Source organism: Mus caroli, chromosome 2, assembly GCF_900094665.2.
Source record: "Mus caroli chromosome 2, CAROLI_EIJ_v1.1, whole genome shotgun sequence".
Taxonomy (NCBI): domain Eukaryota; kingdom Metazoa; phylum Chordata; class Mammalia; order Rodentia; family Muridae; genus Mus; species Mus caroli.
This window is the reverse complement of record NC_034571.1, coordinates 112,468,991-112,486,426: the sequence shown is the minus strand read 5'-3', so window position 1 is coordinate 112,486,426 and position 17,436 is coordinate 112,468,991. Positions and strand designations below refer to the sequence as shown.

Here is a 17,436-nt window from a genome sequence, read left to right as displayed (position 1 = left end):
CGAGGCCAGCCTGGTCTACAAAGTGAGTTCCAGGACAGCCAGGGCTATACAGAGAAACCCTGTCTCGAAAAACCAAAAAAAAAAAAAAAAAACAAAAAAACAATGAGCCTATCACAGTGAACAATTTTTATTTATGAACATTGTAAGCATCACACACATCTCAGAATCTCTACACGGCAGAGCAAAGATCAGAAGGTCACCCTTTACAGCTTTCCTCTCTCTTTACTACTTGAAAGAAAAAATGTCTGCCAATGACAGTAATTCTTACAGCAGCAATCCTCAGCTTTGGTTTTGGTGGTACAGTTCAGGGACAGGTGTGTGATAGATGAGTGCTGTACAACTAAGACCCACCCTTTGCCCTGTGGCTTTTATTTAACAAGTAGAGAGTAGAGGTTTTCTAGTTTAGGATTATAATGAGTGACAGAAGGCAAATACATGAAAAGTCAGAATAAGGCTCTTATAAGCTAAAACTTTTTACCTTGATAAAATAAGATTTCAATAAGACTAATAGATTTTCCAGGCTACTGAACAAAAATGTGGTCTTCCAGCCTCCCTTTTCCTATGAGCGATATCTTATTTTCTCATGCTAAGATTCTGCTACAGCTTGTGCAGAAAAGGGTGCAGGTCATCTCCCTCGGAATTATCAGGACCTTGACATGAAAAACCTCTGTTAAGAATGAGGACAAGTCTTTTAAAAATTAGAGATGTATAAGACATTAGATGAAAACTACTTTAGTTATGAATTTTAAGGTGATAATATATTCTCAGATATAGCACAGAAGAGACACTACACAAATTATGACCAAAAGTTATGATAGAAAAGAGCTTTTGACTGAAGTAGAGAAAGAGTAAAAAACATACAAAAGAAAACAAGTTAGAGTAAAGGAACAGACAGGGTCACTGGGCTTTAGTCACACCCAGGTTTCTTCGAGCTTCCAAAAGCTTTTCTTTCTTCTCCTTTCGTTCTTGCTCATGTCTCTTCCATCGTTCTTCCCTAGGAGGGACAAACATGTTCCATGTTAGGCTCAACCTAGACTCTCTGACAGACACTGTAAACGATGTACTGCTGGCCTAACATCTAGTTAAATGGCATCTACTAGGTACTGGATTTTTCCTTTTTTTTCTTTTTTTCTTTTCTTTTCTTTTCTTTTCTTTTCTTTTCTTTTCTTTTCTTTTCTTTTCGGTTTCTCTGTATATCCCTGGCTGTCCTGGAATTCACTCTGTAGACCAGGCTGGCCTCGAACTCAGAAATCCGCCTGCCTCTGCCTCCCAAGTGCTGGGATAAAAGGGGTGAGCCACCACTGCCCGGTGGCACTAGACTCTTAAGGGTTCCAATTTGTCAGCATTGTCTGCAAAGGCTATAGTCAGTTAACTCAGCATTCTAAAGTCACACATGGAAAAAGATCCAGGGGATACCTGGGCAACTGAATTCAGCATTGGTACTTTAAATAAAAAAAAAAGTTTTGAAGAGAAGTCTCACTCTTAGAAGCCAGGCCACAGTACTAGCCTAGGGTCCAGTGACTACAGTCATGAAAACAAAGTCCAGGTTTGTGTCATCCCATAGGTAGAGAAAGGTTTTGGTGGAAACGGATATAGGCAAGAGGCAGATGATAGATAACCTGTATCAGGGGACTCTCAAGCCATAAACCTAGACTCCTTTAAGATCTGTGCTTGGCTTGGGTCTGTGTGGGGCTTCACTCCTTACAATGCCTAGTTTGCTTTAGAGTGAAGAATTTATATTTGGCCATCCATGAGCACTGGTTGTCGGCAGGGATATTTACAAGTCCTGTTGGGAAGGCAGGTCCCAAAAGAACACACTCTCAATTACCTAGAGAGGCCTGGGCAAGCAGTATTTGAGGTGCAGTGGAAACCCACTTTGGAATCTATTTTTCTAGAAATGAAAATACTTAACAAAATTTATGTTTTTAGATAGACTATCATAGCTGGGTGGTGGTGCATGCCTTAAATCCCAGCACTTAGGAGGTAGAGGCAAGAGGATCTCTGAATCCTGCCAGCCTGCTCTACGGAGTTCCAGACAGTCAGGGATACAAACCCTGTCTCAACAAAACAAAACAAAACAAAACAAAACAAAACAAAACAAAACAAAACAAAACAACAAAAACACAACAAAAAGCTATCCTGTATCCCAGGCCCCCAGCTCACTTTGAAAGAAAGATGTAAAAGTGACTGGCTGGGAAGAAGACTGATCGACTATGGCTGGAATAAGGTTTTCCCAAGCCTAGTTCCCACTCTAGTAACAGTATTGAGAGATGATAGAATCTTTAGGAGGTGGGGCCAGAGGGAAATAAAATTAGGTTACAGGAACCACCCTTAGAGGGATTAATGCCCAGCCCCAGGAGTGAATTAGCTATTCCAGGAGGAGGCTGTTGGGAAGACAGCTCAACACTGTCTAACATTGCCTAGCCTTCACACCATCGTCCCCCCCTCACTCTCGAGTGCACACGTGTTATGCTCCATCTTGTGACACAGCAGAAGGCTCTACCAGCACCTGGGGCTTCCAGAATTCCAAAGTAAACTCTATTCTCTGTAGAATGTCTAGTCTCAAGCATTTGGTTATCACAAAACGGGCTGGAGCTTTTTGCTTCTAAGCCAGCTTTCACATTCCACCCCTTGCATGCTCTGGTTCTCTCTTGAAGTTGGAAGCCCCGTGCTGTGAGGGAGTTATGCGCACCTGGTTTGGAGATGAGGTTGTTTGTAAGTTTTCCTGTGGAAGGTAACTCTGCTTACGCGTTCCTTCAGAGAATTGTTCTCTTCAGTTTGTCCCCAAGGTTTCAGCTTTCCTGGGTTAGAAAAAGGAGTGTTAACAACCTATCATTCACAGCTCCCTTTTCTCCATCTTTCAGCCTGCCTGCCTGTCAGCATTTTTACTGTTTTGTAAATATTACATGTAGACATTTAAATGTATATCCTGCACTGAGTCTTGATTTCATATTACAGATGTAAACCATATTTTCCTCTAAAAATGTGTTTTAATAAAAAAAAAAACCCGAACCCTGTATTATTCCTGTGTTTCTATGAATGTGAGTACAGCGGGTTTGAAGAGCTTCCCTGCTCCAGCAAGGGTTCTGGAACAGAACTGAGACTGTCAGGTCTGTGCAGCACAACACCCACTCAGCATTCACTGGCCTGTGTCATACATGGTTTGTCAGTGCAAACATTTTTTTTTACATTTACTTGTGTGCCATGGCATGTATGAAGTCAACAGATGACAGGCTGCCGCTGACTCTCCTACTACGTGGGTCCCAGGAATCACAAACTCAGGCTGTCAGACTTGGTAGCAAGTGGCTGTACCTGTGCTTTACCACTTACTGGTGTGTGTCATCTTTTTTTTTGTTTGTTTTTTTGGTTTCTTTTTTGTTTTTTCAATACAGGATTTCTCTGTGTAGCCCTGGCTGTCCTGGAACTCACTCTGTAGACCAGGCTGGCCTCCAACTCAGAAATCCACTTGCCTCTGCCTCCCGAGTGCTGGGATTAAAGGTGTGTGCCACCACGCCTGGCACATGTCATCTTTTTATTTTGTTTTTGTTTTTTTTTTTTTTTAACTCTGAGGAAGTCACAGGAAAAGTCCCCAGTATGGGTGGCTAGAGAGATGTAAGAGTGTCTGCTGCTTGCGCAGAAGCCCCAGGTTCAGTTCTCAGCCCCATGTCAGGAGGCTTCACGTCACCTGTCCCTGCAGGCCCAGGAGACTGGACAGCACCTGGCTTCCCTGGGCAAGTGCACTTAGAGGCACACAGACAGACAGACAGACAGCACACATCACTTTTAAACTAATTATACAACAATCCAAATAGAGCAGTTACAACCAAATAATTTATCTTACAATTATGTTAAATATCAAAATATTATTCTTTTTAAAGAAGCATTTAATAGTTTTAATATATTAAAGGTTTTCTTTTTCTTTTCTTTTCTTTTTTTTTTTTTTTGGTTTGTTTTTTTGAGACAGGGTTTCTCTGTATAGTCCTGGCTGTCCTCAAACTTGATTTATAGAGCAGGCTAGCCTCAAATTTACAGACTTCCTCTGCCTCTGCCTCCCAAGTACTGGGATTAAAGGCATGTGCTACCAGCTACCACTGGCCAGCCCTAAAGAAGTTTCTAGTAATTTGTATATGTCTGTCTGAGCAGGTGCTATTGCAAGCCAGAGTTGTGAGTTTCGACAAACTGGAATCATAGATAGATGTGAGCAACTTGATATGGGACCTGGGAATAGAACTCGGGATCTTTGGAAGAGTAATACATATTCTTAGCCGCTGAGCCATCTCTCCAGCTCAATGGTTTTTTGTTGTTGTTTTAATTTGTGTGTGTACCTGCTGAATCTTATGTGTACCACGTGCATGCAGGTGCCCACGGAAGCCAAAAAGGCTGTTGAATTCCCTGCCAGTGGAGGTGTAGACCACTTTGAACTACTTGGTATGGGTGCTTAGAACTGAGCCTGTGTTCCCTGCAAGAGTATTAGGTGCTAAGAACTTCTGAGCCATTTCTTTCTTTCTTTTTTTTTTTTTTTCTTTTTAGGTTTTTGAGACAGGGTTTCTCTGTATAGCCCTGGCTGTCCTGGAACTCACTCTGTAGACCAGGCTGGCCTCAAACTCAGAAGTCCACCTGCTTCTGCCTCCCCAGTGCTGGGATTAAAGGAATGTGCCACCACTCCCCGGCAAGCCATTTCTTTAATGTCCTCAAGACTTTTTCAGTGAGAGGGTTAGAATTAGGTAAAAGATCTACTATAAAGATGATGGCTACTGTAGTGTATTTCATAGCTGGGCATGGCGGCTCTCACTACTAATTCCACAGCTTGGGAAGCCAAAGGAAAAGAATAGCCATGAGTTCAAGGGCACACTGGAATAAAGAGGGAGTTTCACACTAGCCTGGCCTGTACAGTGAGATGCAGTCTTAAAAACACTCACTGCTCTCAGCCAATGCAATGTGCAGGGCTGGCCTCCTGCTCCTGCCGCAGTGTCCCCTGCCATGTGGGACTGAATCTTCCTATAACTACCGTGATGGCCAGCCTCATGCTCTTGCCACATCGCCTCTGCCACCAAAATGAACTATACCCACCGCCAAATGTGAGGCATAATAAACCCCGACTCTTCATACAAAACAGCACAGCAAAGGTCGGACACCAAAGACTGCATACACATAATAAAGTGAATGTGATATATAAAACTACTAAGAGCAGAACGAAAATGTTATAAAAAAATAATAAGTGAAGTGAAAATCCATCACTCTGAAGTTCAAAGTCCTTCTTGGCTTCGAGCAAATATGAGGACAACTAGAATACTTGAAGCCTGCCTCAAACAAAGAAAGGAGCAGAAACTCACAGATAATTGTCTACTCTGTTCTTAGTAGCCAAACATGAAAGGTTCACACAGGCTACCTTTAAGCTAACACTGATCTGATGACAACTTATATTTTTGGTTAACAAATTTGTAAAAGCCAGGCAGTGGTGGCACATGCCTTTAATCCCAGTGCTTGGGAGGCAGAGGCAGGTGGATTTTTGAGTTCGAGGCCAGCCTGGTCTACAGAATGAGTTCCAGGACAGCCAAGGCTACAAAGAGAAACACTGTCTTGAAAAACCAAAAAAAAAAAAAAAAAAACAAACAAACCAAAACAAAACAAATTTGTAAAGCAGATCAATTTTTTTTTTTGCTTAATGGAAAATCTTCTAGCTCAGGGATTCATGTGAAAGCAGGGTCAGAACTTTGCATGTTGGGACTTCCTCCGAGTCACAGAGTGGTCTTTTCTCTTGTAGTGTTTGGATATAGACTTCAGAGCCTCATGCCTGCCAGCAGCACACACACACACACACACACACACACACACACACACACGCATGCGCACACATACAACACACACCTCCAGCTTTCATGCAGAGCTCTGGAGTCTTCTAGTAGCCCTGCCCTCCCAGACTATCCCACATACCTTTGTGTGGCTTGTAGTTGAGGGGACGAGACAAGCTTGCTTTGAGATCAAATACTGGTTTCTTACTAGAACCTGGAGTCTGTGTTGCTTCAGTCATCAACTTGAATGGGGTAATAACTGAGAAATACAAAAAAGCCCAAATAAACAAAACATCAAAGAACTTAGTTTTTGTTTGTTTGTTTGTTTGTTTGTTTGTAAGACAGGGTTTCTCTGTATAGCCCTGGATGTCCTGGAACTCACTCTATAGATCAGGCTGGCCTTGAACTCAGAAATCCACCTGCCTCTGCCTCTCGAGTGCTGGGATTAAAGGAGTGAGCCACCACGCGTGGCCTCAAAGAACTTAATTATTGAAACAAAAAATATAGAGCTTAAAATTGTACTTCTGGGCTGTAGAGATGGCTCAGCGGTTAAGAGCACCGACTGCTATTCTGAAGGTCATGAGTTCAAATCCCAACAACCACATGGTGGCTCACAACCACCCATAATGAGATCTGACGCCCTCTTCTGGGGTGTCTGAAGACAGCTACAGTGTACTTAGATATAATAATAAATAAATCTTTAAAAAAAAACTGTACTTCTTTTTTTAAATTTTAATTTTAATTCATTTTTTTACACTCCATATTCCATTCCCCACCCCCCTTCCACCATTCGACTGCTCCATATCCCACCCACACCTCCTCCCCACCCGACCCTGTCTCTATGTGGATGCCCCCACCTCAACCCCACCTGTCCTCTAAACTCCCTGGGGCCTCCAGTCTCTTGAGAGTTAGGTGCATCATCTCTGAATGAACACAGACTGGAAAGTCCTCTATTAAAACTGTACTTCTTCGATTTGTTTTCCATGTATGAGTGTTCTGCCTACATGTGCGTTGTGTAACACGTGCATGCCCGTGCCCAGGGTTGAGAGGGCTATTGGATCTGCTTCTCCACCACATATATAACCATCATGGGGACAACAGGGCACAATGATAACAGCTTCACTTGAAAAGTAAAGGCAAGAAGTTCAAACCCGTCTCAGCTACACAAGATCCAGTCTCAAAAGCAAATTAAAAAATGAAAAGAGGGCCAGAGAAGTTTGGAGCCTGCACTGTCCTTCCAGAGAACCTGAGTTTATTCCCAGCACCCACCTTGCATGGTTCACAACTTCCTGTTAGCTCCAGCTCCAGGGGAGCTGACTCTATCTACTCACAGATAAATACACAGAATTACAGAACATTCATCAGATGCACATGGTGGTACACACCTTTAATCGCAGGACAGTGGCCAGTGGATCTATCTCTGTGAGTTCAAGTACAGCCTGGTCTACAAATCAAATCCAGGAAAGCCAGGGCTCTCTCTGTTACTCATCAAAACCTTGTCTCAAAAAAACCCAAAAAACCAAAAAACCAAAAAACTAAAACAAAACAAAAACAAAAAAACACAGGGGGTGAGGGGGCTGGTGAGATGCCTCAATGGTTAGGATGTTTAAGAGCACTGTTTGCTCTTCCAGAGGTCCTGAGTTTAATTCCCAGCAACCACATGGTGACTCACAACCATCTGTAATCAGATCTGATGCCCTCTTCTGGCATATGGATGTATATGCAGCAGGGTACTCATACATACACACACACACACACACACACACACACACACACACACACACAGAGAAACATTTTTTTTAAAATTAACTAATTAAGCTAGCACATTTATAATTTATAATCCCAGCACTGAAAAGGCAGAGGCAGGAAGACTTGTGACATAGAGACCAGTGCGGGCTGCACATATCAATCCCAGGACAGCCTGGAACAGTGTGAAACCCCTCTCTCAAATAAAGAAAAAGAAGCAATTAAATAGGGGCAAAAAGATTTGTAGCTCTATTTACTAGTAAAAGCTATTTACTATCTAGTAATGTAAATGTTTATATCATAGAGTAAAAATGAGGATGGTATAATTTATCAAGCCTTACTGCTATAGTTGAGCACCAACTATCTACCACATTTTTATTTCTTTCCCTTCACAGCGGAAGCTACTCAGTCATAATTAATGTTAACATTTGTAAAGGAAGAGATAAAATCAAGAGTCACCTAGCTAACCAATTACAAAAGAGAATTTAAGTTATCTATTGTGGTAATGGCTCAAAAGCAGGAGGTGTGAGAGTGGGGGTGGTGAGAGCCAGAGGTGAGGGTTCGCCCTTGAGTACACTAATCTTAATCCTGTTCTGAAAGAAATTATACTTCCATAGTGTGTGATATGTTCTGGAGGCAGCCATATATCTTTAGGGGATAACCTGAACTATGTCCATACCATTGAAACACTGTTAAAATAACTGAATAAGTTTGACTCATGAAACATTCTGTTGAGTTAATAAAGTCACAGAAAAAAAGTTAAAATTCAGATCTGTTAATGGGGTGGGGAACCAAAGTACCATCTTACTTTAATGAGACCCTGCATGACTTAGCAGAATGAGGTAACCGTTTTGGTCTGGGCTTCGTGTCTTTTATCTCTGAGCATGTTTGAACCCTCTTATTATTGTGAGGTAGGTGCTTTCAGGCTACAGCCCTTGGTAAAATGACATAGACACTAGCCATTTTTTTTCTGACCACCTCTGCCCAGGCCAATTCTTCCTGTTTAGAATGCTAGGCAGAATGTTTGCCAGCTGATGCTGGTATGGGTAAGGATAAGACAGGGCCAGATGAGAGGTCAACAAGGAGGAGAATTCTGGACACTTATTCTTTTCACCTCTGCACTGCACGTGTGTATGAGAGAGATACACAGAGAGGAAGAGAGCAAGCAAGAGCACATTCTGAGGTCAGGAATCATCCACTTCTCTGAGAAACATCTCTCACAATGGTCTGGGTCTCGCCAGCCGCTGAGTTCCAGAGACTGAATTCTGTCTATGTCCCCCCATCACTGGGATATAATAAACATGTTACTGCATCCAGATGTCTTTTAGACAAGGGCTCTAGGAAGCGAACTCCGGTCCAGTGCTTCAAAGAGAGGTGTTTTTACTCACTAAGTCATCTCCCTAGCCCTGAGCTTAATTTTCTGTCTTACTATTCAGTTAAGCTGGTAATCCACATAGAAACCCTGTCTCCACACCAATCACCACCACCAGCGAGGCTCTCCTCAACCTGAAATATCAATTGCTCTGCCCTAGGGACTTGGTGATCAGTTTTTTTTTTTTTTTTTTTTTTAAACTCTTGTTGTCTTCTTCTTCTTTTTTTAAAAAAAGATTTATTTTTATTTTATGTATGTGAGTACACTGTCGTCTTCAGACACAACAGAAGAGGGTATCAAATCCCATTACAGATGGTTGTGAGCCACCATGTGGTTACTGGGACTTAAACTCAGGGCCTCTGAAAGAGCAGCCAGTGCTCTTAACTGCTGAGTCATCTCTCCAGCCCACTTAGTAATCATTTTTGTATAATCAAAGCTATCAGACTGACATTTTCAAGGAGACTGTAAGGAGAATCTTGGTGTGAATGTATGTGTGTGTGTGTGTGTGTGTGTGTGTGTGTGAGAGAGAGAGAGAGAGAGCGAGCGCACGTGCATGTGATCAAATCTATGGCCTTGCACACAGTATGTAAGTCTCTACTACTGCGGTGCACATTTTCATTTGCGTCCTGCCATCACTATTGCACCTGGGCAGGGTTTAATGAACCTCACTGTCAGGCAAGTAGTTAGCGCACGTAAGTCCCCAGGTTCAATATCCAGTAACACAAAAAGAAGTAAAACAAAACCCGTTAGTGGGGCTTGGAGGTGGCACCTAAGTAGAGCAGATAGATGTTGAGAGCATCTTCCTGTCCCACTGCCGAACCTGTCCGTGAAGCCTGGGCTTTGGAAGCCTGTTCCTGTCAAAGGCATGGAGGACCACAGAGATTGATTTCCAAGATCTTTTTCTTAAATCTGAGTCCTAGAAGGGCTGAAAGTACTTCAGGAAGGGTCACTGTCCTAGGACTCCTTTTCAATAGAATGGAGCTTGTAGCAGGTGTGTGTGGTTTTTAGCTTATGTCTCTGGCATTTCTTTCACCAGGGTAAATGAAAAATATCCTATCATGGTTTTGCACTTGACTTTATACATATGTAGAGACGTTAGAGAAAGAGGCACGTTTAATTTGGGGAAGTTACAGATTTAAAAAACTTTCTTTTACCTGCAGTAGAAGTCCTTTCAGTGGCCTTTGACTTGGGTGTCCTGAGCACAGCCGGGCCTTTTGAAGCACTCCCAGGTGCAGTCACACGTGGAGACTTTCTGGCTGGTGTCTTGGTCAGTGAGCACTTATGTTCATTGTCTTTAGTAGCAGCTGAAAACCTAAGTGCAAGAATGGAGAGAAAGATATGAGTCTTTGTACGGAGAGGAACTAAGGTTAAGCTTGTAAATGAGACCCCTGGACCATCACCAGGTGCTTTGGTGGCAGCAGCTGCCTCGAATGATCTCATTTGGTGGAGTGATATAAATGAGGACTCTCTACTCAGGCTGAATGTCAGACATGTATCTTAGTGATGTGCTGGCTGGTTTATATCAACTTGCCACAAGCTAGATTTATCTAAAAGAAGGGAACCCCAGGTGAGACAATGTTTCCATAAGATCCAGCTATAAATTAATCAGTGACTGATGATGGGGGGAGAGCCCAGCCACTTGTGGGTAGGGACACTGAGCTGGGTGTAACCACTGGGCTGGTGGTCCTGGGTTTATAAGGAAGCAGACTGAACATGCCATGAGGAGCAAGCCAGTAAGCAGTATCCCCTCCGTGGCATCATCTCCTGCCTCCAGGTTTCCACCCTGTCTGAGCTTCTGTCATGACCTCCTCCAAGGATGAAGATGGATGTAGATGTGTAAGCCAAACAAACCCTTTCCCCCTCAAATTGCTTTTGGTCATGGTGTTTCATCACTGAAATAAATAGTCCCCCTAGGACTGGGGAAATACAGACAGGTGAACTCCTAGCGCTGGTGAGCCAGCTAGACTAGCCTACTTGGTAAGTTCCAGGCTGGTGGGAGATTCTGTCTTCAAAAACTATAGATGGATTGTGATGACAACTGGAGGATGTCCTCTATCCAACAAACCTAAACACACACATAGACACACTGGCACACACACATACACACAGAGACACTGACATACACACAGACACACTGACACACACAGAGACACACAGACATGCACACAGGCACAGGCACAGAGATACACACATACACACACACAGGATACACTGCAAACATATCTGAACACGAGGAGTGTAGCTCAGTGGTAGAGCCCTTGTCTAACACCCATGGCCCTGGACTTACACATGTGCATACACACCCAAGTAACCTTCTCAGAGAAAATCGTTTTACCTGACATTCATTTTAGTTGCGGAGTGGCCTTGTGGGCACTGCTGCCTGGCAGGAGTACAGGGTACAGAGAGTCTTCCTCTTGGAGGAACTGGGGTCAAGATCCCTTTTTTGTCAAGCTGCTTTGAAAAGAAGAATAAACGCCATTTTAGAATCTTGGTCTCAGGCTGCAGGCTAGCTCTAGCTCAGTGGGTAAGGACAGAAGCCTGGAGACCTGTGTTCCTTCCCCACAACCACATGGGAGGAGAGAGCCAACCCTCAGAAGCACACACACAATACGACTTTGAGGTAATAGCTTGTTCTCAAGCCGGGTGGAGTGGTACATCCCTGTAAGCCCACCACTTGGAAGGTGGAGTGAGGACAACCAGGAGTCTATGGCAGCCTCACCAAGAGACATCTCAAGGCTACATTGGACTACAGACCTACAACGCTATTCTCAAGATAAACATAGACTATTAAAACAGAAAACGAAAAATAAAAGGAAGAGCAATGTTCTGGAAAAGCAGCCAAGTAAATGTTTTTATTTTTTCTTTAGTTTTGGATTAATTTGATGTGTACAGGTTTTTGCCCGCGTGTATGTATGTCATGCGCCATGTGATGCTTGGTGCCCAGGGAAGGCAGAAGACGGTGTTGCATCCCCTGGAAGTGCAGTCACACACCGTTGTGAGCTTCCATACAGGGCTAGGAATTGAACCTGGGTCCTCTGGAAGAACAGTCAGTGCTAGCATGCACTCTTCACTGCTGAGGAGCCACCTCTCCAGCTCTACTCAGTCCCCTTTTTTTCTTTTTCCTTTTTTTTTTTTTTTTTTTTGGTTTTCTGAGACAGGGTTTCTCTGTGTAGCCCTGGCTGTCCTGGAAATCACTTTGTAGACCAGGCTGGTCTCGAACTCAGAAATCTGCCTGCCTCTGCCTCCCGAGTGCTGGAATTAAAGACCTGTGCCACCATTATCATCTTTGTTTTTTGGGTTTTTTTTTTTGTTTTTTTGTATTTCGAGACAGGGTTTCTCTGTGTAGCCCTGGCTGTCCTGGAACTCACTCTGTAGACCAGGCTGGCCTTGAAAACCTGTCTCAAAAAACAAAAAATACAAACACAAATGAACAAGATGTAGCTGGAGAGATGGCTCAGTGGTTAAGAGTACTAAATATTCAGCCCGGCGTGGTGGCAGATGCCTTTAATCCCAGCACTTGGGAGGCAGAGGCAGGTGGATTTCTGAGTTCGAGGCCAGCCTGGTCTACAGAGTGAGTTCCAGGACAGCCAAGGCTANAAAAAAAAAAACAAAACCAAAAACCAAACAAGAGTAGTAAATATTCTTCCAGAAGACCGGGGTTCAGTTCCCAGGATGCATAGCAGCTCACAACCACCTCTAACTCCTATTTCAGGGAACTCAACCCGACTCTCATCTCCATGGGAACCAGGCAGGTACATATATACATATAGGCAAAACACACAAAACAAAATGAATAAACAATAAAAACCATGCATTTAGTCTGCATACCTTTAGTTCATTAAGTGAACTGTGTTCTTTAAGGTGTTTCTTTTTCCTCACAATATATTCATCAATGGATTCCATTTTCTTAAAATGAGCCTCATGAAGCTTCTTAAAGTCTAGAACATTCCAAAGTATGAGAACTAGTAAGATAAAAGTTCATTGCTGGGCGTGGTGGCGCACGCCTTTAATCCCAAGCACTTGGGAGGCAGAGGCAGGCGGATTTCTGAGTTCGAGGCCAGCCTGGTCTACAAAGTGTACTCCAGGAAAGCCAGGGCTACACAGAGAAACCCTGTCTCAAAAAGCTAAAAAAAAAAAAAAAAAAAAAAAAAAAAAAAAAAAAAAAGATAAAAGATAAAAGTCCATTTTAATCTTCCCTGTGTTTTTATCAACATTTATTCTCTTTATTCTCTAGACATTCAACTTTAATATCATCTTGGCTAAAACATTAATTCCAGATCACTCAGCTTTCACAGACTTGGGGCAAAGCATGCTCAGGTTAGAGATCATCAAATGTTCACTGTCCCCAGTGACCAATTCCCTGACATCTTGGTTTGAAGAAGAAAAGAGTTGTCTTTTTCCAATCCAGTTAGTTAAAGGGCCTTTATTTAATCATTACTAAATAGACTGATAGTGTGTGTGTGTGTGTGTGTGTGTGTGTGTGTGTGTGTGAGTGATTGAAGTCCAGGGCTTCCTAAGCACATGTTCATCCCTCTAGCTTGTGAAAATTGACAGTTTATATGCCGAGAAAGCACTGAGTTAAGGATTTCCATGCAGGGTCAGGCAGTAAATGTTAGGCTATGGTTTCTGTCTCCTTTTGTTTTAATCCCCTTAAGAATTAAACATGGGGGGGGGTATGGGGGACCTTTGGGATAGCATTGAAAATGTAAATGAGGAAAATACCTAATAAAAAAATAAATAAAATAAATAAATAAACCAAAAAAAAAAAAAAGAATTAAACATCATGCTGAATGTGGTGGCACATGCCTATAAACATAGCACATAGTAGGAAGAGACATGAAGATTAAAAATTCAAAACCAGCTTTGGATACACAGTGAGTTTGGGGCTCCCTAGGCTATATTAAGACCCTGTCTCAAGAAAACCAAAAGGCAAAAACTTTAGGTCAAACGATTTAGAACTAATCATGGCGAGCAGGAGTAGTCTGTCAGCCTCTACCCTGCCCTATTCCGTTACTGTATGTCTTCTTCCTTTCTTCATTATCGTTTTATATGTATGAATGTTTTGTCTGCACATATGTTTGTATATGACTTGTATACCTGGTGCTCAAGGAGGTCAGAAGAAAGGGTTAGATGCCCTGAAGCTGGAGTTACCGATGGTTTTGTGAGCCACTAGGTAGGTGCTGAGAATTGGACTTGGGTCTTCTGCAAGAGCAACAAGCGCTCTTTATCTCTGAACCATCTCTCCATCTCCAATTACTGAATACATGATGAACAGTATTCTACTATAAATATATAATAATCTATGTCTCAAACACCATAAGAAAATTGTTCTTGTCTTTTTGGTGTATTAACACAGAATGTCACACTATAAGACAGGCTTGTCCAAACCATGTAACCAAGACTCTGTCTCCCAAATGCTGAGTACAACATAGACCTAGTATTTCACAGATGTTATATCATCAGATATTTATTGAAGCCTTTCCGTGTGCTATTTGATGTGTTAGGCATTAAGTAGTGGAAAACATATTCTCAAGTTGGCATATGCCAACCCACTGAAGCCTGAATTACAGCCATCCCCCATTGAGAAAATCAGTCTGAGGATCAGGTGCGCAGTCCCAAAGCCAGGAGCCTGCAATGGTGGATCGCGAGCCCTGGTCCCCCACATCTGAGATGTTAGCTGCTGCGAACCACTGCCTATCCACCAAGAGTCTAAAGGAGGGCAGCTGCTGGCTTGATTTGTGTACAGACTTACTTGGTGTCGTGGCTGAAGTCCTTTTATTGTTCCCAAGTTTAGAAAACTCATCCGTGCATAGAGATCTTTTTTCTAAAGGCTTCTTTGAATCTTTACTGTCTAAATAGGCAAATATAAAATAAATAACATTTTTCTATTAAAATGTTGACTTGAATAATTAAAGATATTAAACACTTCTAAGAAACATCTGTCTGGCCGGGTGTGGTGGTGCACACCTTTAATCCCAGCACTTGGGAGGCAGAGGCAGGTGGATTTCTGAATTTGAGGCCAGCCTGGTCTACAGAGTGAGTTCCAGGATAGCCAGGGCTACATAGAGAAACTCTGTCTCAAAAAACCAAAAACAAAAAAGAGAAAGAACCATCTGTCTGGGGCTGAAGATGTAGTTGGGTACTTGAGCACTTGCCTAGCAAGTACAGGCCCTGGGTTCCATCTTTAGCACTATCAAAAACTAGACAAAGAAACAAAAAAGCATAAATTATTTTATCTGCTTCTTCTTGTTACATGTTATTTGTTTGGTATCACAGAGATGAAATGTGTTTAAATAGCCTTTTTAATAACTGCAGGTATTATTTAACCAAGACACATCAAGTGGGCTTCTTTTGAGACAGGGTATCTTTATGTAGTCCTAGTTCTGAAATTTACTATGAAGACCAGGCTGGCCTTGAAAACATACAAATCTGCCTTTCTCTGCCTCCTGATTGTTGGGATTCAAGTGATGACCACTACACCAGGCAGAGAAGTCATTGTTCCTTAATGTTAGATGAGAGATTGATTCTTTGTACATTGTGTAAGAAAACTCTTATTTAAGAAGTATACATTGAAGCCAGCATATGTCTATAATTCCAGCACTTGGGACTGGATATGGGGAGATCAAGAACGTTCTTGGCTACATAATGAGTTCCAGGCCAATGGAGGTTAGATGAAATTATGTTTTTTAAAAAAGAAGTCAAAAGAATAAAATAATGCACACATCCTTCAATCAAGAAGCCCCACGTAACACATATGAGGCACATATCAACAACTTCTCTCAGAGTTCAGGGGAAAGTACATATGTGTGTGTGTGTGTGTGTGTGTGTGTGTGTGTGTGTGTGTGTGAGGGGAAGGGGGGAAGAAAGAGAGAGAGAGGGAGGTAAGGGATGAGGAGAGAAGAGTGAGGGGAGGATGTTAGAAATTGTTAACAGTTGGGAAGTCTGAGTGGCATTCTGCACCACATTTCGTTGGTCCCTGTAACAGGCCATCACCTCCCTAAATTCTTCCTGTTCATCTTCCAGCAAGTGTCAGAGCCAGGCAGAGATCTCCATGGCAACTGGCAGGCTTCCTAAGAAATAAAACAGAGAGCACAAAGTGCTGTGGGGGGTGGGGGAGTGAGAGGGGGGCAACTCAATTTTCTAAAACTAAAAGGGCTGGAGAGATGGCTCAGCAGTTAAGCACTTGTTGCTATTGGAGCACTTGGTTCAAGTTCCCAGCACCCATATGGTGACTCACAACCATCTGTAACTCCAGTTGTAGAGGATCTGATGCCCTCTTCTACTCCACAGACACCAGGCATGTACCAGGTAAACATACATACCTGAAAGCAAAATATTCATACACATAAATTTTAAAAATCTATAAAATAAAAACAAAGAAATGAAAAATAAATTATTAGTTGAGAAAGTTTGCAGAACATGTGGGTTATTTTGTCTTGTTTTGAGACAGTCTCTTGCTATGCAGACCAGCTTGGTCTGGAGCTTACTCTGTAGATCAGAGTAGCCTTGAACTCTGCAGATCCACCTTCTCAGTCTCTTAAATGCTGGAATTAGGGAAAGGGAAGTGGAAGACTGAAAAAGACAGGTATTCACTCACTATGTAAAAGTGGGTGTCACCCCTCCCTGTAAGCAGCCTAGTTAAAGAAGCAGGCAAGTGTTTATAACAGCCAAGTTCTGCAGAAAGGCTAATGAGAACAAAATGGGCTCTCTTGACACCAAGAGAATGACCATCCCAAACTCTCCAGAAATCTCTTATTCTGGTCTGGATAAAAGTCATGGCTTAGTCACTGAGCACTTGCCTGACAGCTCAAGCTCCTGGGTTTGGTCCCTGTACCAAATAACAAATGTTAAATAAAACTCAGTGGTCTTCTGCATTTATTTCTCGGCTTTGCTTTAATTGCAAAACATGTGAAAGTTCCAAGTGTGGCTATGGTGAACTGTGATTCTCCAAAGATGAGTTCGTTCCCTAAGTCTAGCACTGTAATGTCAACTCTCTTAGGAACAGGGTCTCAAGATACTTAGTCAAACAGAGGTTGTTCGGTAGGTAGTGTTTCAATAAGACCAGTGTCCTTAGAAGAGTGTTAGACACTCAACCCACAACTCTTTCTTTTTAATATTTATTTATTTAGCCTTCAGCCCCTGGTATTCCCAGGTGGTCTCCCATCCAAGTACTAACCAGGCCCAACCTTGCTTAGCTTCCAAGATCACACAAGATGCGGCATGTTCAGGGTGGTATAGCCATAGACAACCCCAGAACTCTTAAGGCTAAGGTAGGAAGACTGCTGGGAGTTTGAGGCCTGCCTGGGTTACAGTTTGAGAATCTATCACAGGCCAAATGAACAAGATAAATGTCATGTGATAACAGAGGCAGAGAGCAGGGCATGGCACCAGGACAAGGAACAACAGACATGCACAGCCACTACAAGAACAAGAAGCAAAGAAGGTACCCAGAGTCTTGGAAAAGCACGGTTTACTGATGCTTTGACTTAAGAGTCATATCTCCCAAATCTATACATGAATCAATTT

The 17,436-nt window shown here is 42.6% G+C and overlaps 1 protein-coding gene and 1 pseudogene across 2 annotated transcripts in view; both read right to left on the bottom strand.

The window, feature by feature from the left end:
- Window positions 1-111: 111 nt before the first annotated feature.
- Window positions 112-17,436, bottom strand: part of Nusap1 (nucleolar and spindle associated protein 1) — a 30,694-nt gene continuing 13,369 nt past the window's right edge. Inside the window, exons 5-11 of one of the 2 annotated variants that reach the window (XM_021150752.1) lie at window positions 14,663-14,761; window positions 12,739-12,848; window positions 11,246-11,361; window positions 10,065-10,222; window positions 5,935-6,051; window positions 2,693-2,801; window positions 112-994 (exon numbers count right to left, since the gene is read on the bottom strand). In XM_021150752.1, the coding sequence (XP_021006411.1) occupies window positions 898-994; window positions 2,693-2,801; window positions 5,935-6,051; window positions 10,065-10,222; window positions 11,246-11,361; window positions 12,739-12,848; window positions 14,663-14,761 (806 nt within the window). In that variant the 3' untranslated portion in view covers window positions 112-897. Of the gene's footprint in view, window positions 995-2,692; window positions 2,802-5,934; window positions 6,052-10,064; window positions 10,223-11,245; window positions 11,365-12,738; window positions 12,849-14,662; window positions 14,762-17,436 lie in introns of both variants that reach the window. The other variant, XM_021150745.1, reaches the window with a different exon arrangement.
- Window positions 17,038-17,156, bottom strand: LOC115030409 (annotated as a pseudogene).